At 41.1% G+C, this 25,716-nt stretch overlaps 2 protein-coding genes across 4 annotated transcripts in view; one reads left to right on the plus strand and one right to left on the minus strand.

Annotated features, from left to right (window-relative positions):
- LOC131678025 (glycine dehydrogenase (decarboxylating), mitochondrial) overlaps positions 1 to 25,716 on the plus strand; it is a 507,641-nt gene that overhangs the window by 294,845 nt on the left and 187,080 nt on the right. The window lies entirely within an intron of this gene.
- Positions 1 to 25,716, minus strand: part of LOC131678028 (uncharacterized) — a 115,055-nt gene that overhangs the window by 23,022 nt on the left and 66,317 nt on the right. The window contains exon 1 of one of the 3 annotated variants that reach the window (XM_058958167.1): positions 4,561 to 6,022. The exons of the other annotated variants lie outside the window; for them this stretch is intronic. Coding sequence (XP_058814150.1) covers positions 4,561 to 4,586 — 26 coding nt within the window. The 5' untranslated portion in view covers positions 4,587 to 6,022. Of the gene's footprint in view, positions 1 to 4,560; positions 6,023 to 25,716 lie in introns of those variants that run through there. 3 annotated transcript variants of the gene reach the window in all.

Below are 25,716 nucleotides of genomic sequence, written 5' to 3' on the forward strand. Positions count from 1 at the left end.
TCGGTAAAAGACTATATGCGGCTGATTAAAAGTGATGATTCTTATGTATGAAAATCCAGGTTATCGTTTGAATATAGTTAGACTGGTCGCCCGAAACGTATGTACCCGTTTTACCCCAATTCCTCCCATAATTCAAGTATAATGTTAAACTTGGCTCTATATTTCCGAAAGAGGCTGAATGCGGTTCAAAAGTAGTATTTCTTATGCAAAAAAATCTGGGGAATCGATTGAAGATAGTTAGAATGGCCGCACGAAACATGTGTACCCGTTTTACCCCAAATCTTCCCATATCTCAAGTGAAAAGTTAAACCTGGCGGTGCTTCTCGAAAAGAGGCTGAGGGTGGTTGATGAAAAATAGTAATTCTTATGTAGAAAAATCTGGGGAATCGGTTGGAGATAGTTGGAATGACCGCACGAAACGTTTGTACCGTTTTACCCCAATTATTCACATAACACAAGTGCGGTGATACATCTTACTCAATGTTTCAGAAAGAAACAGAAAGCGATTGATCAAAAGTAATTTTTTTATGCCAAATAATCTAGGAAGTCGATTGAAGATAGTTCGAATGACCGGACAAAACGTGTGAATCCGTTTTACCCCAAATTCTTCCCACAACTCAAGTGTGAGGTTTAACCTGGCTGTACTTCTCGGAAAGAGGTTGAATGCGGCTGATGAAAAGTAATAATTCTTATGTACAAAATTCCGAGGAATCGATTGGTGATAGTTACAATAACCGCACGAAACTTGTACATCCGTTTTACCCCAATTCTTCCCATTACTCAAGCGTGCACTTCAACCTAGCTGTGCTTCTCCGAATGAAGCTAAATGCGACTGATGAAACGTAGCAATTCCTATGTAAAAACTTCCGAGAAATCGACTGAAGATAGTTATAATGACCGTACGAACCGTGTATAGCCGTCTTACCCCAATTCTTCACATAATGTATAGTGGTGTTATAACTTACTTATCATTTAAGCAAGAGGCTGAAAGCGGCTCACCAAAGTAGTTTCGCTTATGTAAAACAGTTTAGGGAATCGATTGAAAACACTTGAAATAACCACACGAAACTTGTTTACCCGTTTCACCCCAATTCTTTCCCTTATACAAGTGTTAACTTATACTTACCCAACATTTCAGAAAGAGGCTGAAAGCGGTTGAGAAAAAGTATTTTTTTATGTTAAATACTTCAGGGAATCAATTGAAGGTAGCTAGAATGTCCGTTTTACCCTAAGTTCCTCTCATAACTCAAGTATGAAGTTATTACGAAAAGAATTGGGGCAAAACAGGTATACACGTTTCGTGCGGTCATACTAGCTATCTCCAATCGGTTGCCCGGAATTTTTTACATAAGAATTACTACTTTTCATCAGCTGCACGCAGCCTCTTTCCGAGAGGTACAGCCAGGACTAACTTCACATTTGAGCTATGGGTGAAATTTGGGGTAAAACGGGTACATATATTTTGTCCAGTCATTCGAACTATCTTCAATCGATTCCCTGAACTATATAACATAAAAAAGTTAATTTTAATCAGCCGCTTTCAGCCTGTTTCTGAAATGATGAGTAAGACTTGACTTCACACATACATTATGTGAATAATTGGGGTAAAACGGATACAAACGTTTCGTGCGGTCATTCCAACTATCTCCAACCGATTCCCCAGATTTTTCTACATAAGAATTACTATTTTTCATCAACCACCCTCAGCCTCTTTTCGAGAAGCACCGCCAGGTTTAACTTTTCACTTGAGATATGGGAAGATTTGGGGTAAAACGGGTACACATGTTTCGTGCGGCCATTCTAACTATCTTCAATCGATTCCCCAGAATTTTTTGCATAAGAAATACTACTGTTGATCAACCGCATTCAGCCTCTTTCTGAAATGTAGAGCCAGGTTTATCTTTATAATTGAGTTATGGGAGGAATTGGGGTAAAACGTTTCAGGCGACCAGTCTAACTATATTCAAACGATAACCTGGATTTTTATACATAAGAATCATCACTTTTGATCAGCCGTATATAGGCTTTTACCAATATAGAAGGCCAGGATTAACTTCAAACTTTAGTTTTGCGGAGAATCGGGGTAAAATGGGTGAATACGTTTCGTGAGATTATTCTAATTATCTTCAATCGATTCTCTGGACTTTTTTTGCATAAGAAATATTATTTTTTGTCAGCCGTTTTCAACTTTCTTCTGAGTTATATATTCAGTTTTGAACATAAACTCAAACGATAAAGGGAATTGGGGCAAAACGGGCATGATAGCGTACTTTACGGCCATTTTAAATACCTGTAATAGATTCCCCAGACATTTTCACTTAAGAAGTATGCATTTTTAATAACGACACTTAGCCTTCTATCAAGTTATTGAGTAAAGTCGCGTTTTTGATACTTTTTCCCACTGTGCGTTGGTCGACCACATATTTTTGATAAAGAACAAAATTGAAATTGTATTTCCAATACGGAGATTATCGAACACTCAGGGTAAAAAGAGTAATGTAATACGGCACCTTGGTAAAATATTTGAGAATTGAAACCCTTTTTGAATGCGCGAAGTAAAAATGTTTTCCACTTCACTCGTTTGTTTCTGACCATATTTGCAATTTGCGTACTGAAATAAATCATAATTTAGGGTTTAACCCAAATTGTTCTCCAGGGAGAAACAGTCCATGAAACAGAAAATGCAAACTTATTCTTTGAAATGATTTTAGTGGCCATAATGATACAAGTGAGTACTACTTTTTCAACTTCCAAATCCAAACTGCGTCCCTGCCGTTTCAGAGTATAGACGACATTCATTGCGGTTTTGCGCTTGGCGTGTTCAGTGTAGGTCACGGCATCTCGGATGACATTTTCCTGCACACCATTCGTAAATTAAATCGGAGATGCATTTTACACCACCACGACGAGCCAGATTTCCTGGATTTTATCACAGTCAGTCCTAGTGTGACAATTTTAGAGGACCAATCGATTTGTGACCCGCATACCGTTACCTTACAGTTCGGCGGGGGGATAAGCTTAGGTGTTGGGCGGTGACGAAAGATGATGGCCTGTGTGGGGCCTAAAAGACTTCTTTGGGGGACGCCGGCAGGTATTGGAAATACATTCGATTCGGTTCCATTCAATACCACCCGAAACAGTCTCTGATCCAGATAGCTACGGATTATCTTGATTAGGTATGGTGGAACATTGTACTGACAAAGCTTATACACAAGACCACCGTGCCAGACATTATCGAACGCCTTCTCGACATCGAGAAATGCGGCCGCAGTGGACTTGGATACTGCCCTGTTCGCACTTGTCATGCTCACGAAGATCTCCATCAATTCTTCTGCTGAGAAAAGGGATGAAGCTGGCGTGTCGTTTGCTGGGGTTGCTGTTCAATGTCCAAGGGGGAAGGGCCATTGACTAGCGACGGGGCTTGCACCGATAGCATTGGGCCATCAGGGATTTGGGGAATATCAGATGTGTATAGGTTATACAGTGTGGGGCCTAAAAGACTTCCTTGGGGGACGCCGGCAGGTATTGGAAATACATTCGATTCGGTTCCATTCAATACCACCCGAAACAGTCTCTGATCCAGATAGCTACGGATTATCTTGATTAGGTATGGTGGAACATTGTACTGACAAAGCTTATACACAAGACCACCGTGCCAGACATTATCGAACGCCTTCTCGACATCGAGAAATGCGGCCGCAGTGGACTTGGATACTGCCCTGTTCGTCTTGATATTATTGGTCATCCGTAGTAGCTGGTGAGATGTTGAGTGACCTCGCCGGAAGCCAAATTGGATAGGTGGCAATATGTTGTTATCAGCAATGAATGAATCTAATCGGTTAAGTATTACACGTTCGAACAGTTTACTCAGAGATGAAAGGAGGGAAATGGGCCTATAGCTGGGTGGTAAAGTCGGGTCTTTCCCGGGTTTGAGGATTGGGACTATTTTTGCTACTTTCCAAACTGCCGGAAAGTAGCTGAGACTAAGGGATCTATTGAATATGCTGCAGAGTAATTGGTAGACCTTGGTGCTGAGTTTTTTAAGGACCAGATTAAATAGTCCATCAAACCCGGGGGCCTTCATATTTTTGGTAAATTTGATTGCAGAGGAAATCTGTTCAACCGTCACTCTTTCAGTCGCCGGAACCATACAATCACTTGCATCCAATTCCAAGACACACTGCACAACCTGTTGTTCTAGAGGACTACAGATAGTCGAGCCGAGTAAATGTGACGAGGCGAATTGGTTACCAATTGCATTTGTCTTCTCAGAGGGGGTAATGAGTCGATGGTTATTTACCATCAGAGGTGGGACGGGTTTGGGTTTGGCCTTCAATACTTTGGAAACCTTCCAGAATGGTCGAGAACGGTCATCAAGCCCATGAATCACACGTTCGAAATTCTCATTTCGAAGTGCGTTCATGCGTGATGAGATGATATGGGAGAGATTGGAGGCTGAGCGTTTTTTGTTTAGATGGCCAGACCTTTGGAATTGCCGTCTATACACATTACGCAATCGTATCAAGCAGAGTGTGTGGGAATCTATTTGTACGTACTTACTTCGGACAGGAACCCTCCTTACGCATGCCTCATCAGCTACATCAATCGCATGATACAAGCCATCTAGCGCCGCGTCGATGTCTTCTTTGGTGGTTAGTGCTGGGTTGTCTTGAAGATTGTCATCTACTATTCGGCTGAACTGGGTCCAATTAACGTGATGATAGTCCTTTCGCTGGAAGATCGGCGCAGTAGTTACGCTTCCACTAGTTGCGCAAACCACTAGGAAGTGGTCAGATGTGAGCTTGTTGAGGGTAAGCGGCTTCGAGATTTCGGTGTTGGTGAGAAATATGTCCAGCGTCGATGGATTTCCTGCCTGTGTTATTAACGTTGCGTCATCCGGAAACTGCACCGTGTAGTGTCCTAACTGGGCATGTTCGAAGAGAAGACGGCCGTTTTGATTGCGTTAATAGTTGCCCCATAGTTCGTGCTTGGCGTTTAAATCCCCTCCGATGATGAATTTTGCGTTGCTCGCCGAGATGATGGTTAACTCTTTCTTGAATTGGGCTGCTTTTCCGTAACTGGAGTAGCATTGGCGAGGACAGTATACAGCCACCACTTTTATATTACCAGTTGGCGCGTGTACTTCAACTCCTAACGCTTCAATGACCGTTGTTTTAAATTGCGGTAGGATTGAAAGCCGGATACCTTTCTTCACGATGATGGCGATTCCACCTCCCCTGGTGTTGATGCGATCAAGTCGTACGGTGTTGTAGTTTGGTAACGAGAAATTATCGTTGGCCGTTAAATATGTTTCTGTTAGAAAAACTGCGTCGATGTCATGCCTGCTGGAGAAATCCGCAAGCTCTATCTTTTTTGCTCTTAATGAGCAAGCGTTCCAGGTTGCCACTTTTAGAGCGTTAAACACCATATCTGATGATGAATGTACCTAGTACCTGAATCTGTTCAGGTTTGCTGCGACAATGACGAAGAGCACTTGTCATGCTCACGAAGATCTCCATCAATTGTTCTGCTGAGAAAAGGGATGAAGCTGGCGTGTCGTTTGCTGGGGTTGCTGGTCGATGTCCAGGGGGAAGGGCCATTGACTAGCGACGGGGCTTGCACCGATAGCATTGGGACCGCTGGGCAGCGGAGGGAAATTTTCCTGGTTAAGGGTTGGTGCCTTTACCTTGCGTCCAGGCTGATTTGTTGCTGATGCCTGTCTTCTAATGTACTTATACGTCTCACGTTTCGGGCACTGCTTGTCCGATGCCAGATGTGCACCTTTGCAATTGGCACATTTGTAGGCGACTGCTCCTTCAATCGGACAACTGGATGTGTTGTGGTTCTTACTGCAGTAATTACAGCGAGCAGTCATGTTGCAATTTTTGGTTCCATGACCAAAGTTCAGACACCTCTGGCATTGGGTGACGTCACGACCACCACGGTATGGTTCGCGGAAAGTGCGCTAGGAACAGGCAATCCCTAAACGTCTTCTTTTTCTCATCACGTCGCCGCATCCGGAAAACATTAAGCGGCTCTAACTTATAATGTTCACGTAGTTCGCTCTTGATTTGTTCAGGATCGATATCTGGTAAACCTCTGATAACCACTTTGAATGGTTTTTCGCCGGGGATATCATGGGTGAAAAATTCTGCCTTGGAATTGTTCAACCAGGTTAGCGTTTTGTTGTAGTCTGATTTTATGCTGACCATAACTTTGACTCCAATGCGGCACAGTTTAAATTCAGCAGCGACACCAACCGTCTTCAAACCTTGGGCGAGCTGGCCAATTGGAATTGATTTGACCATAATTGGCGGCAGTTTAATCTTCACGGCAGCGCTGGCGTTTGACATGGAATCTCCAAATCCATTCAATTCACTTGAATTGATAGCAGTGCCGTTTCCATCCACACGGCTGGACAGAATTGTTGTACAGTTGCTTCTGACGGATCCCGTTCCATCCTCCTGTGCAACGTCGGTCTTGCGTTTCCCATTCAATCCACTTGAGTTGATAACAGTTGCGTTTCCGTCCACACGGCTGGACTGGATTGGTGTAAAGTTGCTTCTGACGGATCCCGTTCCGCCCTCTTGAGTAGCGTCGATTTTACGTTGCCGCTTCCCGATCAGAATGAAATAACAAGATTATAACAGAATGCTTTTTTCGTAGTAAGCTGTGCTATAAATCTGGTCTCGTTAGTAGTTAAAATAACAGAAAATTATAACAAGTAACAGTGCGAGATATTGTTTTGAAATGTTTCTGTTATGTGTTTCTGATCGGGTTCTTTGGTGTCGCTGTGACAGGACTGTTTTTGGCTGGGGGACCACTACCCTTTGGAACGGTAGGACTGAGACTGAGTTTTTTCTTCCTCTTGGTCATGCTGATGCAAGAGAGCTTCCGATGTATTTAACTTTCCGCTTTCCAATAAAACACGTCCTCATTTGGGGACAGTCAAACACACTATGATACAAAACAAGCTCGCCTGACCTGTATATATAACATTCCCATATATAATGAAACGCTTACATGCTCCTTTTTGACGGCTCTGCGTGAGATATGCTTGCAAATTGTGCATTTTCTTCGCTGTTTTCGAAGGATTTTCTAAAAATCCTTGTTTTGGTTTATTTATTTTATATTTAGTAGTCGTACTAATTCCGAAATTTAATACGAAACACGTGCACGAATTTCCGATCAGATAGTGCAAAAATATTGCGATTTCGATCAGTAGAACGGCAGATATTCGCATTTCAATCCTGGGAAAATTTCTCAACTTATATTTTTGAAACGGGACCCCATATTGAAACGTTAGAAGTATTCTACTTCAAAAAATGTATGGCTTTAGACATCCATCTGCTGCTTTGGGCGCCTGGTTGTTTAAAAACAGTGAGGTACATCCAAGAATGCTAATACAAGCGTCAACAGTTCATTGTAGTCGTCTCTCTGCTGGAACTACGTTATTTGGTTCCAGACAAAACTGACGATCTCAAATTTCTCATCACCGAGAGTTGCGATAGTGTTCGATACATTTTTTTTATGACCGAGAAGTAGTTCACCCTAATCTGTGTGTTTTTATCAATGAATTAAAAAAAGGTTAGAGTAGAATAGATTAGAATTACGAGAATAACAAACTAACTACTTAAAAAATGGTGGAAATGAAGTTGAGTAATATCGACAAAACTAACTAAAAGCATGTGACTAAAATGACCTAAATTAGTCTAATTCAATGTTTACAGAGATTTTCACCTTGTTGTTTTCAAATCCTGTAGTAACTTCCAATCCCAGTGAACCATAATTGGACCAGATAGGGTGGACGAGCCCTTATTCATCTCATTAGTCATGATGTCACACTATTTTGTTGATAACTCGACTTAGGGTGACTGGAATGGGCATAAATAGGTATCATCATCTTTATTTCGTTCATAAGAAGCAGTGCAGTTAAAATTTTTGCCTGGAAAATGTGAAATGGTCGCGTTTGAGCGAAGCAGAAAGTCTAGTACAACATACCCTTATTCATCCTACCATTTGAGCTTATGCGTTAACCCATTATAACCCAGCTATATTAAAACCTTCGGTAATTTATAAAATACTTCGTGAGCCCTCATATTATGCCGAATTAAGTTTGGGAAAAATAAAATATCCACTTTGGAACGTTTTGTTGCGAAAAAAACTAACGTATGAAATTTCATACGCTGAGCTGATAGGGTATCAAAAAATCATTACATAGAAAATTCGGCTAAAATATTTATATTAAACATAAAATCGAATAATATCTTCAACCTTGCGAGATCATCTCTCCTCTCTCGAGTCGTTTCGTCTCATGATTGGTTCGTTGCATCAAACCATCTTTCCCTCAAATTTTGTAATTATTTTAAGAAAAAGAACATTTTCTTACGAGAATTTACATAAAAAATATTCTGGGTGGTATCAGGTATGATTTGCTACGTATTAAGCATTCGTTAGCCTGGAATGCACTGATTCAACGTTAAAATCAGCGAGAATGTTGTGAATCGCTTCCTGGTCCTAAAGAGGAAATTATTTCGCCTTAGGAAAAAATATATCGGTTCAGCCTAGCGTATGAAATTTCATACCTTGAACTACCAGAAGAATTTTCGTAATTGTTTCACCAATTTCTTCCATTTTTTCGCACTGAGCCACATCTTTCACACCGCTCATGACCTTTCGTTTACAATCCGAAACAAGAATTAGTGATTTAGAAGAGAAAATTAATAATATGTATTGTTCATATTTTGGTTTGAATTTTGTCCAACTTTGAAATTCGAAAACACAATGGAATTTTATAAAAAAAGATTATTGAGCGTACACATTATAAACTATAGGGTATTAATTAACGTTCACAAAAGACCAGAAGTTTGAAAACGCCTTTATTGTATAACAAGTATTATCCTGAAATGTGTTGTTTTTGCGTATGAAATTTCATACGCTAGGACATAATGGGTTAAACAGAGATAGCAGATACTGCTCTAACTAATGTGTTCAAATGGGTGGGATGAATAGAAGAGCTAAGATGAATTAGGGAAGAGAAGAGAAGAAGAGAAGAGCTGAGATGAATTAGGGAGCGAGATAATCATATTAGGCGTGTTTCGAAATTCAACATTGCTCAACAATTGGTCATCGATGACCAAATTGTTGAGTTAAACATGGCCGCCGCGATTTTTTTCGGTGAGCAAAAGAGAAAGTTTTGCTCTGTTGTGATACAAAACTTCGGATGCAACATTGCACGTTGGAGAGCTGCGACACCCATTCCTCTCTCGCTGCTGAGCGGCACAGAGAAACTAAAATAAGCTGGTACCAGTGATGCCACATTTTATATTATTTACCGGGAATAAAAAATCGCACTACTTTTTCAGAAAATTTGTACCGAAATTTACAGCAATAAGTTAATGCAAACGTTTTGCTAGTTGAATAATATTTTGTTAATTTGGGTGTTTTATACATCAACCTTTCCAATCTCGCTTTATTTTTCCGTCAATAATAAATAAAAAATACTGAGTTCTTAGTGCAAAAATCATTTGTTCTATTGTTAAGGTTTCAATAATAAGTTCATTCGCCAGCAAATCATTTGTTTGGAGTAGTCAAATTACAAAACATATTTGTATTACACACCAAAGAAAAACAGTTTCCGTAAATTTATATATCCTATATACACTTTTTCAATATTACTAGGTATTAGAAATGTCAAATAAAACTATTGTTTTACCATTTTATCTCCAAAAATATGTACCATGCTTTAGTTTCCTTAGACATCATTTTAATCTGTACCTATACAATTCAAATAATCTGCATCTTTATAGAAACATCTGTACTTTTGGTAGCACTGCGCGGTACGCATACAGATCTGTCAATCGCGCTTCTCATTCGTTCTTGAAATGATGGTGGGGGCATGCAGTTGGCTTAAATAAATTCCCATTCTCACAACATGTGGTCGGCACCCAGACATGCTATCTCTTTCGCTTCTTTTACCTGTTGTATAAGCTTCTTTCAAGAATGCGTGTACCACCGTCAACGAAGTTTTGGCGTCAGAGTGCTCTTGGGTTCGCATCTGGTAGGATGATTGCTAATTAATGCGCGCAGTTGTATACAAGGATGCAAAATGCCTACCTTTTCTGCGGCTGTAATTTTTCTGCCTACATTCTCATTTCTCTCTCTCGATGCTGCTGTCATTCGCTAGTGCTGGACGCCCAGCTCTGTACGGCGGCCTGTGTGCAAAGCAGTAACATGACAAAAAACTACTGTCCCCAGTACAGCCACCAGACGCGAGCGGTACAGCTTCTCTTTCCTTATTTCACATTTTTTAATATTTTCAATCTTTTTAATATTTTTATTCAAAAATTACGACAATGAATGCGGCTTATTTACGCCACGGCCGGCATCAACGCTTTCGTGTGCGGGCCTCTCCCTTTGACTATGGAGAGAAAAATGTACAAAGCGAGAGAACAAACTTTACTACGCCACACTCTCACCGAGCAGTCGGAGTACAGCAGCAAAACAAAAATGTATTCTACTGCTATACGGGAAAATGTACTCGGTTTGGCTACCGTTCTGACAAGAGCTGCAGTGATGCGTCGTTGTAGCGGGCTGTACGGCTTGTACAAATGTAAATATACCAAAAAAAATGTAGTTTATCGGTACCGTTGGCATCCCTGGTTGTATGATAAATAGGACATTCAAGTTTTCATTACGCTCAAATACAGTTTTTCACTATTCTCGGGTTATTTTTGCTATTATCAGTTTCTCGGTGATGGTTTGGCCGATTATCACAAATGCCTCAAATTAAAGGTATGTTTTCCTGCTACAAAATTTCGTACGGATCCGTTGTATGGTTCCGGAAATATAAACTGTTAATCGTCCGATCACATGAAATTCCCATAGAAGAAGGAACTAAAAAATTCTAAGAAATCGAATTTGAATTTGGGATGACAAATATCTTTAAAATGCATGAAACATCGAGATTTTAACCAAACCATTTTTGGTGTTTAGATCATATGGGCATCCTTCCTATACATTATGCGAACATTATCCTCTTTCTCCTACCAGCTGATCAAGACGACCAAACTCAAACCGCTGATTTCTGGTTCAAGTTATCGATTTGGTCTTTTCTTTTACAAAATTTTAGAACTCGAATATTGATTTCTTGTATATAGTTGTCATGTCATGTATAATGAAAATGTATTACACTCAGGTTTTTTTACGCGGGGGATACGTACCGCGTTAATTGGAAAATCCGCGTAAAATTAATTCGAAAGTTCACCTAAAAAAAACTCTCAACACAAAACTTAGAATATCTTTAAAAGTTTTTTTTTGCACGGATTTCGCAATTAATACGGTTTTTGCAAGTCCTTTTGAATGTAAAAGACTTAGACTTTTTCCTTCAAAAATGCTAAGTTCTTTTAAATCCAAAGAACTTAGAAGAATTTTTGGCAGTTTTTTTGCGCGGATTTCGCAATTATCTCGTTTTTTGCAAAAAAATATGCCTAGTCCTTTTGAATGCAACAGACTTAGAAGATTTTCGGAAAGATGGAAGAGACGGGACTGGACTCCTTATGTCCTGCACCTCAACAATATGGGTATTTTCTGAATGGTCTTGACGAGTAGGTGCCAGAAATTGATTTTTGGTGTCATTTTGAAATCCAAGATGGCGACTTCCGGTTTAGCGAAATTCTCTACAACCCATGCAATATGGGTATTGTCGGAATAGTCTTGACGAGCAGGTGCCAGAAATGTATGTTTGACGGCATTTTGAAATCCAAAATGGCGACTTCCTGCTTAGCGAAATTCGCTATAACTAAAGGATGTTTTCGGAATGGTCTCGAAATTTATGTTTGATGCCATGTTGAAATCCTAGATAGCGTCTTCCGGTTTAGCGAAATTCGCTGTAACCCAATAAATAAAGGTATTTTCGGAATGGTCTTAACGAGTAGGTGCCAGGAATAAATAAATAAACAAATCAGCATCTTCAACGCAAGGTTGTCCATGAAAAATTGATTTTTGAAGCCATTTTGAAATCCAAGATGGTGATTTCCGGCTTAGCGAGATTTTCTACAACAAATGTCGATGTTTGACGTCATTTTGAAATTCTAGATGGCGACTTCCGGTTAACCGAAATTCCCGAATGAAAAATCTGGGCGATCCAAAACATCCTCGAATATAAGATCTAATCATAAACTAGCGAAATGTAAAATATTTTTATGTGCGCATCCAGAAGAGTGCGGTGAGAATGGAAGTGAGAGAAGAAAGAGATGTATGTAATGTGAGTTGGGGGTTTCAATTTATTCAAATTAAACACATTGCTAAAATTCAAGTAAATTCAACTGTTTAATTGAAGCTATTTGTACTTCCCATACTGATTGGGTTATAGCGAATTTCGCCAAACTAGAAGTCGCCATCTTAGATTTAAAAATGGCGTCAAAAATCAATTTCTGGTACCTACTTCAAGACCATTCCGAAAATGTCCATATTGTTGAGGTGCGGACCATGAGGAATCTTCCAGACCCGTCTCTTCCAGCTTTCCGAAAATCTTCTAAGTCTTTTGCATTCAAAAGGACTTAGAATATTTTTTGAAAAAACCGTGGTAATTGCGAAATCCACGCAAAAAATAAACTGCCAAAATTCTTCTAAGTTATTCGCATTTCAAAGGACTTACAATTTTTTTTCAAAAAACATCTAAGTCTTTTGCATTAAAAAAAGGAAATTTATTCATTTCAACTACCACCAAAGGCATTTTGAACATTATTCTTCATTAGATGCACAATATATGTACCTATGTGAAAAACTGGTGCGAATATTACGCACTACTATTGCACTGACGGATCGCATTCATTGCAATTGAGTGAGTTTCAGGCAACCTATATTTTAACTAAAGATTAGGACAAATCAGACTGAAGTCCACGCTGTCACGTAGCCAGAGGGAAGGAGGGGGAGTCTAAAGGGTAACTCCGCTCCACATTTTCGGGAATAATGATAAATGATCACAAATAAAAAATAATAATAATTCCAAACAAGCGTGTTTTCAAATTGATGTGAAAATGATGTAGAATAAATTTAATAGTAGATTGAGCATTGGCAAAATCAAATTCTTACATTGGCGATCCTCCCGGTTATTGTAAAAAGAATCCAGTTAGAATCCCCCACGCAATAACCAAAATAAGGAAAGAGTGAAAGCGTGTAAACTGAAAGGTTTCCCAAAAACAATATGGCGAATCGAAAAAAAAGAATTGTGAAAGCCTGTAAACCACGTGCCTTTTCATACTAGCAAAATTCCTGCTCGATCGCCTGTCATGAAAATGGCTACAACCCATGCAATATGGGTATTGTCGGAATAGTCTTGACGAGCAGGTGCCAGAAATGTATGTTTGACGGCATTTTGAAATCCAAAATGGCGACTTCCTGCTTAGCGAAATTCGCTATAACTAAAGGATGTTTTCGGAATGGTCTCGAAATTTATGTTTGATGCCATGTTGAAATCCTAGATAGCGTCTTCCGGTTTAGCGAAATTCGCTGTAACCCAATAAATAAAGGTATTTTCGGAATGGTCTTAACGAGTAGGTGCCAGGAATAAATAAATAAACAAATCAGCATCTTCAACGCAAGGTTGTCCATGAAAAATTGATTTTTGAAGCCATTTTGAAATCCAAGATGGTGATTTCCGGCTTAGCGAGATTTTCTACAACAAATGTCGATGTTTGACGTCATTTTGAAATTCTAGATGGCGACTTCCGGTTAACCGAAATTCCCGAATGAAAAATCTGGGCGATCCAAAACATCCTCGAATATAAGATCTAATCATAAACTAGCGAAATGTAAAATATTTTTATGTGCGCATCCAGAAGAGTGCGGTGAGAATGGAAGTGAGAGAAGAAAGAGATGTATGTAATGTGAGTTGGGGGTTTCAATTTATTCAAATTAAACACATTGCTAAAATTCAAGTAAATTCAACTGTTTAATTGAAGCTATTTGTACTTCCCATACTGATTGGGTTATAGCGAATTTCGCCAAACTAGAAGTCGCCATCTTAGATTTAAAAATGGCGTCAAAAATCAATTTCTGGTACCTACTTCAAGACCATTCCGAAAATGTCCATATTGTTGAGGTGCGGACCATGAGGAATCTTCCAGACCCGTCTCTTCCAGCTTTCCGAAAATCTTCTAAGTCTTTTGCATTCAAAAGGACTTAGAATATTTTTTGAAAAAACCGTGGTAATTTCGAAATCCACGCAAAAAATAAACTGCCAAAATTCTTCTAAGTTATTCCCATTTCAAAGGACTTACAATTTTTTTTTCAAAAAACATCTAAGTCTTTTGCATTAAAAAAAGGAAATTTATTCATTTCAACTACCACCAAAGGCATTTTGAACATTATTCTTCATTAGATGCACAATATATGTACCTATGTGAAAAACTGGTGCGAATATTACGCACTACTATTGCACTGACGGATCGCATTCATTGCAATTGAGTGAGTTTCAGGCAACCTATATTTTAACTAAAGATTAGGACAAATCAGACTGAAGTTCACGCTGTCACGTAGCCAGAGGGAAGGAGGGGGAGTCTAAAGGGTAACTCCGCTCCACATTTTCGGGAATAATGATAAATGATCACAAATAAAAAATAATAATAATTCCAAACAAGCGTGTTTTCAAATTGATGTGAAAATGATGTAGAATAAATTTAATAGTAGATTGAGCATTGGCAAAATCAAATTCTTACATTGGCGATCCTCCCGGTTATTGTAAAAAGAATCCAGTTAGAATCCCCCACGCAATAACCAAAATAAGGAAAGAGTGAAAGCGTGTAAACTGAAAGGTTTCCCAAAAACAATATGGCGAATCGAAAAAAAAAGAATTGTGAAAGCCTGTAAACCACGTGCCTTTTCATACTAACAAAATTCCTGCTCGATCGCCTGTCATGAAAATGGCTGCTTTGTAGTCTGCAAAGAAAAAACTTAACAGCCGCATGCATATATTATATTTCGCAAAAATCACCTTAGGGGCCATCCATATACCACGTGGACAATTTAGGAAAGGGTAGAGGTCACGAGAAAGTCCATGCTTGTCCATTGGGATGGAGGTGGTGGTATGGGTAATGTCCACGTCGTCATATTTTTGTCTTTTATAAAAAAATGAAACAAATTTGTATTGTCATTGGTGTGAGCGATTATATTCAAATATTTTTAAGATTTTTAAATAGTCCAAGTGCTTATAACTAGAGGTGCGCGCCACGCCGCCGCCGCTGCGCGGCGCCGTCGATTGCATGTAAAAATAGTAAGCACATCAGCGTGACGCCGGTGCGCCGCCGATTTTTACCTGAAATCGGCGGCGCGGCGCACAGTGGCTGGAGGCTGGCCAAAACCTCAAAAAATTATTTTTGATATATTGATATTTTATATTTTTCCTAAATTTCTCATGTATTGAATGATGTATATTCAAAATTTTATGATTATTGGATCAGAACACGATTTTTAACATCAGTTTAAACGTAGCAAAGTCCGGACTTTTTAATGATATTCATATCCGAAACCACTGTTGCTCTGCTCACTTCAAATGCATGTTGCTTTTTTGATTTTGATCCGATTTTAGCACAACTAGTTTCATTGTGTAGGGGAACGAAAGAACCTAGTTAGCAATTAAAATACATTCGGTAAATTTACTTAGAACTATGACTTTTTCGTTTAAATATGTTTGAAGTGGTCGAATCAAAATTCTTTTTTCACTAATGTATTCTGTACAAACATGCGAATCATTTCGGAACGGTCCCATTGTATACATTCTATGGGAAATAACCTCTACTTTTCGAATATCATGGTCTCGTTCTGCGCCTAGGTGCGCAAAAAGATTTAAGGAGATTTTGAAGCTTTGTTGCTGATATGGAGGCGCATGGTGTTTTGTGTAAAATAGTTAGACAATCTACAGTAAACCAACACGTTATACAATGGATTTAAAGTAGTATTCTTAATTTTTTATGATATTGCTGATATTTGTGAACAGTAACGGAAAATCTATCATGAAAACGGGATAATAGTCATAAGAAAGGTTCAATGACACTGTATGGAAAAATGCATTTTATATTTTACGACTTTTGACATCAAAAATGAGCTCAGCACCTCAAAATTAGCTTAACTTGTGATTTTCAGCTAAATTAGGTAACATTTGGGGTTTTGTCCGACTTTTGTTTGAAGATCCGCCACTGTGCGGCGCACACCTCTACTTATAACAGCATCGTCTTTGCGTCTGCATCACGTGTGAAAATTGATAACATCTATGACAACTATCATCGAAAAAATCATAAGAAATCGCACGAAAAACAATCAGAATTTTTTATTTAAATCACTTGATGCAATCATCTGTAACATGATCTAATTACATTAATTTTGGATTTCATAGCTAGAGGTTGAAATTACGAACCAATTCAAGAATACAATGGTTATTTTGTGATGAATCTTTGAAATATCATAAGTCGTTGAGATTTGAACGATTTTCATAAGCTTTGCTTCATATTAGTCTTCCACATGGGAAAATTTTCTAAATCCCATTTTTATGAAACTACCCATTTTTTTTAAAGTCCACATGGACACCGTAGGGAGGGGTAGGGGTTTAGGAATTGTCCACACTTGTCCACGAGGGGGTCAGAAAAAAGGTTTTTTGTCCACGTGGTAAATGAATGGCAGTTCGAGTAGATACACGGTACGTGCCACACGTACATTAATTTACTCCAAGTATCCCACCGTTTTACGAGTTAGTTTTAGCCCGAGAGCAACAGCGATTGGTTTTTTCGCAGTGAAAACATAGTGTTCGAAGATTTCACAAAGGTGCAGTGATCGTTTTCTATCTTCAAAAGTGCAAAAAAGGCTTTTTTATCCCGAGTACATCAGTGCGTCATAGCTCACGCAAAGGCGGCTGCCCCGGCAATCAGCCCGACACTTGCTGTGTAAACCAGAAGAGTGAAGTGAAAACGGTAAAAAAGATTTACGAAACAAATCCCCGCCAACTGTGCGCGCCGCTGGTTATCATATTCGATCCCCACAAGCCCACCACTTGGTGGTGAAGATTGTTTGGAAATCTACCAAGTGTGTATCGCTTCTGTGCTAATAGGTAGCAGGTTGGTTTTTTGTGCTAAGCAGCAAACGAGCTGTGGTGATACCTCGCTCGCAAGCGTACCGCGCCCCGCTGCCACTACACCCGAAAAGTTGGAAGCTAAGTGAGTGATTGCTATCGATTAAGGCGACAGTGAACTGGAAAAAAGTGAATGTGATTGAGGAGAGTGCAAAATAATAAAGATTCACCTAGTAGTGCTGAATAATAAATAGTGAAAGTGATTGACGTGGCCGGCCTGTATTTGACCCGATCATGGGGGTGAAGGACATTCCTCCCGATGGGGGGAATACGTCCTTGTCGTCAACGTTACCCTGTTGGGTGCGACAAGATGCGGATAGAATTTCCACTCAAACCCTTCTCCTACAAGCGGTGAGTAACAACGATGAAGACCATGGTATAAGCTCTCCGACCATTCCAACCAAACTTCCCTCCAACCCATTCGTCATAAACAAATCCATACAGCAGCTTCTCGGTCATGACCCAAAATCACTGGTTAACGCTTCTAAGGAAGCGAGAGGTACAAAATACATCCTTCGAACGAATTCCCATTCGACCTATGTGAAGCTGTTAACACTCAAACAGCTAACCGACGGCACCAGAGTCGAGATCATCCCACACCTGTCTCTCAATTCTTGTCAAGGAGTCGTTTATGATGTAGACACCGTTGACATGACCCCCGACGAACTGAAACAAAATCTCGCCTCGCAAAGCATCCAAGACGTTAGGAGGATAATCAAAAGGGATGGTGACCAGACTCGAAACACTCCCCTGGTAGTGCTTACGTTCAAAGGACAAACTCTTCCGCCCTACGTGTATTACGGGCTTATTCGGCTGTCAGTAAGCAGGTACTACCCCTCCCCTCTGCTGTGCTTCGGCTGTGCCAAATACGGCCACTCCAGAAAAAATTGCTCTGAAACCCCCATTTGCCCCAACTGATCCGAAACACACGAAGCGCAAAATGCCCAACCGTGCAAGAAGGCCAAGTACTGCCGTAACTGCGAAGGTAATCACGGACCCATGGATAGAAACTGTCCTATATACAAACAAGAGGAAGCTGTAATCAAGTTTAAAGAGGACAACAACCTAACCTATGGAGAGGCCCGAGCAAAACTGAGAAAATCGAAGCAGCCATCTACCTACGCCAACCAGACAAAATCGCACGATAATGAAAAGGATCAACTCATAAAGGAATTGCGTCAAGAACTTGACAAGATCCGGAAGCAGAATACCGAGATGAAAGCTTTACGAGAGGAAGTACTAAGCTTACGCCGGCAAGCAACAACCAACCAACAAAGTAACCCAATGATAGAAGCCTTGAAGGAAGAATTGGGAAAATATAAAGATGCATACAGGAAGCTATTAGGAGAACGCCTGGCAATTAAAACGGATACAAAAAGCTCTAACTCCAACGACTCAGGAACTACAGCACATAACCAACGAAATAAAAAAGGGCGAAACCCTTCCTCAGCAACTAGCGGGGAAAGCGCCGACGAAGGAACACCCAATCGACAACTACGAGCACAATCATTCTCGGAACACAGCGACCATTCGCTATTCGTAACACCGACCGGGTCGGCAACTAGGGCCCGCACCAAGAAACCCAAGTTGGACGGACCTAGTTCCAGCGCTAATACAGCTGAAAGTAACGCAAGGAGCAGCCACCCCAGTACAAACGATAGTGGAACAATCCGAATGAATGTTGAAAAAGAAGATGAACAGCTAATTTCCGAATAACTTTTCAATCGTAGCCAAAATACCGACACCACTGACCATACATATCCACCAGCTATAGAAAACCATAACCAACCAGCCGCAGACTACCAGTATCCTTTACCCAACTATCCCGGTGCAGCTGAAGACTATCACTTGATAATAACTAACAACCCAATCCACTCAGCGACGAAACATAGAAAAAACGAACCAGCAGAGGAGGAAGACCCACCGCCAAAACGAAGTCCAACCACTCAAACAAATGACAATGTGGCAGCGGTACAAAGCCCAACGCAATCAACAGAAGAACCGGACCCAAAGCCGCAAATCTCGAATCCAACGGTTATAGTCAAAGAGCAAAACATCACACACCCGCGCAGACTCCTGGATAGCCGTGGCCCCGTCAGTGCGGACGCTACACTCATACCGGAGCTGACGGACAACCCACGACTCCCAGAAATCGCCGGAAAGGAGACGCACAAGGAATATAGCGCCTATTCCTCTGAGTTATTCCCCAGACCTAGGATATTCAACCTGGTCCGGATCACTGAACGAGCGAACTGCCGCAAGAGAAAGAAAAACCGAACGGCAATGGCACAAGGCCAACCGCAATGCATTGAAATGCGAACCCCGCAACCATACAACAAGGTGGCTATGGTGGAAGGCCCACTGTACTGTATAGAGCTACCGCAAGCAAGTTCAGACCAGGTCACTATATACCCGCTCGGGTTCCTGGGTAGCCATGGCCCCGTCAGTGCGGACGCTACACTCACACCGGAACTGACGGACAACCCACGACGCTCAGAAATCGCCGGAAGAGAGACGCACAAGGGACACAGCGCCTATTCCTCTGAGATATCACCCAGACCTAGGATTCTTTTCAACCTGGCCCGGATCACTGAACGAACGAACTGCCGCAAGAGAAAGAAAAACCGAACGGCAATGGCACAAGGTCAACCGCAACGCATTGGAATACGAACCCCGCAAGGCCCACCATACTGTATAGAGCTACCTCAAGCAAGTTCAGACCAGGTCACTATATACCCGCTCAGGTTCCTGGGTAGCCGTGGCCCCGTCAGTGCGGACGCTACACTCATACCGGAACTGACGGACAACCCACGACGCCCAGAAATCGCCGGAAGAGAGACGCACAAGGGACACAGCGCCTATTCCTCTGATATATCACCCAGACTTAGGATTCTTTTCAACCTGGCCCGGATCACTGAACGAACGAACTGCCGCAAGAGAAAGAAAAACCGAACGGCAATGGCACAAGGCCAACCGCAACGCATTGGAATACGAATCCGGCAATCATTCAACAAGGTGGACACTATATACCAGCTCAGGTTCCTGGATAGCCGTGGCCCCGTCAGTGCGGACACTACACTCACACCGGAACTGACGGACAACCCACGACGCCCAGAAATCGCTGGAAAAGAGACGCACAAGAGACTCAACCCTCGTACCTCTGGAAATCTTCCGAACTCCTTTAAATACCAAATAACGGCAGAACCGCTCATCCCCGCACAAAGGCGCGCAGTGTCTACCACAACTGGAATGAATAGTAGTAAATGCACACCAACCAATCGATAACATTCAACGCCCTCGGAAACTGTACTGATAACCACCGCGAAATAAGACACCGCCCTTGCATTCTTTCTTGGAATCTCCAAGGATTCCGGCCTAAAAAAGCCGAACTAGATCTCATCGTGAACAAACGCCAACCTCTAGTCATCTGCTTACAAGAAAGTATGTGCTCGCTACGTGACCCACCCAGCATCAATGGCTACAAAGTATACCATCGTCCGCGCATAGGCGGAGGCCGATCGGCTGGCGGAGTAGTAGTTGCGATCAAGCTCGGTATCGACAGCGAAGATCTCGAAATAAATACAGACCTCGAAGCCATCGTCGTTAAAGTAGGGCCCCCTATCAACATGGCAATCATAAATATATACCTGCCGCCTCGAGATACCATTGTGAAAGCCCAAATAGATCAACTACTCCACAACATTTCTGAGCCGCTTCTACTCGTAGGAGATATCAACGCACACCATCCTCTCTGGGGATCGGAAGCCTGCAGCCCTAGAGGAACAATCTTGGAACAGATCTTTGACCAGTGCGATCTTGTCGTTCTTAACAATGGTGAGCCGACATACATAAACCACAGCACGGGAAAGGGATCGTGCATAGACATTGCCTGTTGTTCCACACAGCTAGCTGGAGACCTCGAGTGGTCAGTTGCTGATGATACTCACGGAAGTGAGCACTTACCCGTATACGTGACACTTCCTGGAACTATCCAGCCGAAAACAACGGATCAGAAATGGAAAATCGACGAAGCAGATTGGGACCTGTACCAGAGAGTAATCAACTTTCAGCTTAAAACCGACGCTGAAGAGCAAATAGCGGAAATAAGCAAGGAAATGTTGAGAGCAGCGGAAATGGCAATTCCGAAAACAGCAGGGTGCATACGAAATAAGGCGGTACCATGGTGGAACAAAGATGTCGAACTGGCAATCAAAACTCGTAAAAAGAAACTACGAAAGCTGAAGTCACTGGCCGACGACCATTCAGATAAGCAACTTGCATCTGAGGAATTCAGGAAGCGCGTGAAATAATCCTCAAGTCAAAGCAGGCATCCTGGAAAGAATTCATCTCAACATTCAACACCCAAACACCTGTGAAACAAATGTGGGCCAACTACCGCCGAATACAAGGATCAACACGAGGTACCCGTATTTGCGCAATAAATCACAACGACCAAACAATGACCGAAGATTTGGAGATCGCTAATGCCCTCGGATCAGCTTTTAGTGCAGTGTTGAGCAAGAAAGCGTACAGTATACCGTTCACTGAGATAAGAGAGCAAGTTGAGGACCAGCCACTGATAATACCCAACACAAACGATGCCGATTACAACCAAGTTTTCACGTTTCTCGAACTAGAAGAAGCTTTGAACGGGCTAAAGGGGACATCCCCGGGAGAAGACGGAGTGCACTATGCGATGATAACTCACCTTCCTTTGGATTGTAAGCTAACGCTCCTGAAAACAATCGGCTGTGGACGGAATCAAAGTACCCAAACACGTGGACTAAATCAATCGTGGTGCCAATCTTTAAAGGAAAGGGAGAGAGGACCAACCCAAAAAACTACCGGCCCATATACCTCAATAGCTATGTTGGAAAGGTTTTTGAACGAATGATAAACAACCGACTCTCCCATATTCTGGAAACACGTAAGCTATTGTTCCAGTATCAATACGCCTTTAGAAAAGGTAGATCAACAGTGGACCATTTAGCCCAGCTTGAACATTACTTGCGGGAGGCAACAAACAAGAAACGTTACGCACAAGCGGTATTTCTCGACATAGAAAAGGCATATGATACTACTTGGAGGCGATTGATACTCGATAAGCTGAGCACGTGGAACATCGGCGGAAGAATGTTGAGCTACATCGCACGGTCCTTGGAGAAAAGAACCTTCAAAGTTGCAACAAACGGAGTAGTCTCAAGCGAACAGGAAATGGAGACCGGCCTATGCCAGGGGTCAGTACTGAGCGTAACCCTATTTCTCATCGCTATTGATACGATCACTCAGTTCTTACCAAATGGAGTATTCTGCCTTATCTACGCTGATGATGTGATTCTAGTAGCCGAAGGGATTGATTACGCGCAAGTGGAAGCAAAACTTCAAAACGCTTTAGATGCGATCACTGAATGGGAAACCAAAACCGGCTTTAAAATATCATCCGAAAAATGCGCTACAGTGATCTTCAAGGCTACCAGAACCAGAAGAATCTCAGAATGCAAGCTGCAAAAATAGAGTGCTGATTCCTCGAAACAGTACACATAAGTGCCTCGGAGTAACGTTCGACCAAAGCTTAACTTTCCAAAAACATGTTGAGGAAATTAGAGCAGCCTGCAAACAACGATTACAATTCCTCCGTTGCGTGGCCAACAGGTCCTGGGGAGGCGACAGTAAAACAATAACAAAGCTATACAAAGCCACTATATTAGAAAAAATTCTGTATGCAGCTCCAATAATAGCATCTGTCCAGGATTCTACTCTGAGAAAACTCGATACCCTGCACAACACCGGACTAAGAGCGATAAGCGGAGCATTTCAAACTAGCCCTATCGAAAGCCTGCAAGTTGCAGTTGGAATTCCCAACCTGCGAATGTTGCTACAACAACGCACAGCAATGTTTGCAGCAAAAATGAAAGCGTGCGAGGACAGCAGCAACGACGAACCGTCACTCAACGAGCAAAGCAGCGAGCAATCTAACGTGTCCGACGAAGAACTTACAACTGATAGCAATGGGAGTTCTGGCGAACTATGGGGCACTCCAAAACCAAAACACGAAACAGAACTTACCGAACCAGCAAGAATTCGCGGTAACAACATACTGGAGGAGTTGGGGCTCAAATTGCCTCTACTGAACATTTTCACAGTACCAAAATCCGCACCTTGGAAGAGAACCCGAATCGCTGTGGATAAAAGTCTACTTCAACCAGTCAGACAAGGATATTGCAGCGCGGTCATCCAACAACTTTTCCATAGACTCAAGTTGACTCGGTATCAAATCCATCGATTCGTATTTACAGACGGCTCGAGAAAAGACAACAAGAGCGGGTTCAGTGTAGTCACCGACGATGTTGTGATAAGACGCCGAATCGACGACATGAGCAGCATTTACGCTGCAGAAAGCGAGGCAGCGATGGAAGCGTTATCGTGGGTGGCAAACCAAGACGGAGCAGGTGCATATCTTATATGCACCGACTCACTGAGCGTAGTTACGGGGCTAGAAACACTTAAAATTACCAGTAGATGAAGAGATGATATCGGGATGCTATACAAACACTGCAAGAACACACAGAAAGATGTCACATTTTGCTGGGTGCCCAGTCACATCGGCATAGCGGGAAACGAACGGGCGGACAGAGAAGCCAAAGCAGCACTAGAAGGTATCATAGACACGGAAACAGCGTTGGATTATAAAGAAATGCGAAGAAACATAACAAAACGTACCGTTTGGAAATGGCAAGAGCAATGGCAATCTACAACAAACAACAAATTATGCGAAGTGAAGAACGCGGTGACCCCATACATAGCAACTGGAAAAACTCGACGGGAAAATGTGGTGCTTACCCGGTGCTTACCCTGCCCAGGATTGGAAGATGAACGTAGAAGCACAGGACTACCAACGAGTATGAGAGAAGCATTAGCGGACAACGAGGCGTCAATCAACATTGTAATTGAATTTTTTAAAAAGACAGGATACTTTGAAAGCATTTAGAACCAATCCCTTAAAAAAATGCCTAAGACCCGAATGACGTACCGTTAAAGGGTCTATAAATTTAAATAAAAAAAAATGAATGGCCCCTTATAGTACGCCACATCGCAATTGAATAAAAAAAAGCTCTCGCATCAGCAAAAAATACTTTGCCGAAATGAAAACTGGGCATGACGGTTCGGGACAACCACATTATATTCAAATCACAAAACAAATAGTTTTCCTTTTGTTCTAACATAATGACATCGCATAATTGCATATAATCAATCGAAATACTAAAACAAAATGGCCGCCAGCATAAAATATTAGCGCTACAAAGTTTGGCATGGTAGATCGGGACGACCGCATTGTATTCAGCTAAATGCCTTGAGCAACACGATTTTTTTGAGCCATTAATGCATTGCTCGTATACGCACACCAGCGCACAGTGGGACGGAATCAAAAAAAGCCGGACATTGATATTTGCGACGAAACTATTGGTTATAGCACTTTGATGTCTTCGGAAAGGTTTCTTCATTTTTTAAGTAGTTTAATATAATGTTGGAAAATTTTTATTTAAGGGGGTATATACGCAGATAAAAAAATAACTTTGCAAGTTGTTGCCAAAATTGATAGTCATGTATGGAAAGTTTGTAGACGAAATGATTTTATGAAACTTTGTTGAAGTAACGAAATGGCTATCTGTTAAGCGAAAAAAGTTATTGGGTGAAATTAAAGTACATGTCGGAATACCCCCTTAAAAAGTGTTTTTTCATTGTAACTTTTTTATTTGATTTTTTACAGTTTCTCGATGTTCTAGAAAGTTGTAGATGCTTTCAAAACACACCTTTTTGCGGAATACACCAATTCGATATCTCTTCGTTTTTAGGGTGTATGTCTGTTTTTTTGGTTTTTCTGGGCTAACTTTAAGGGGCTATGGTTTGTAGAGTAGCAGGTAGTAGCAGCTAAATTTATTTTTTTGATGTTCAGCAAGAAATACCCTATTCATACATATATAAATAATGGCGGGATCTAATAGGATCCTTGGAATACTGTGGGGTAAAATAGACTAGCGTTTCAATAAAATATTGGTATTATGAAGCATGAAAAATAAACTATTATGCGAAATTAATAAACATTTGAAATATTACAGTTCATTCCATATATTCCGACATTCAAAGTTAATTTTTTTTGTTATTAACATGCTCAAAAGTCATCAGTGTCCTTCCAATCATCTTGTTCGTCATTGGATGAACAAGGTAACAATATAACCGAGTATTCTAAGCAACGAAAAACCTTGTTCATCCGGTAAAGATCAACCTCGCATCAACCTCGCAACCTCAATGACGAAGAAGATAATTGGCAGGACACTGATGACTTATGAGCATGTTAAAAACAAAAAAAAATTAACTTTGAATGTCGGAATATATGGAATGAACTGTAATATTTCAAATGTTTATTAATTTCGCATAATAGTTTATTTTTCATGCTTCATAATACCAATATTTTATTGAAACGCTAGTCTATTTTACCCCACAGTATTCCAAGGATCCTATTAGATCCCGCCATTATTTATATATGTATGAATATGGTATTTCTTGCTGAACATCAAAAAAATAAATTTAGCTGC

The sequence above is a fragment of the Topomyia yanbarensis genome, chromosome 1 (assembly GCF_030247195.1).
Source record: "Topomyia yanbarensis strain Yona2022 chromosome 1, ASM3024719v1, whole genome shotgun sequence".
In the NCBI taxonomy this organism is placed as follows: Eukaryota; Metazoa; Arthropoda; class Insecta; order Diptera; family Culicidae; genus Topomyia; species Topomyia yanbarensis.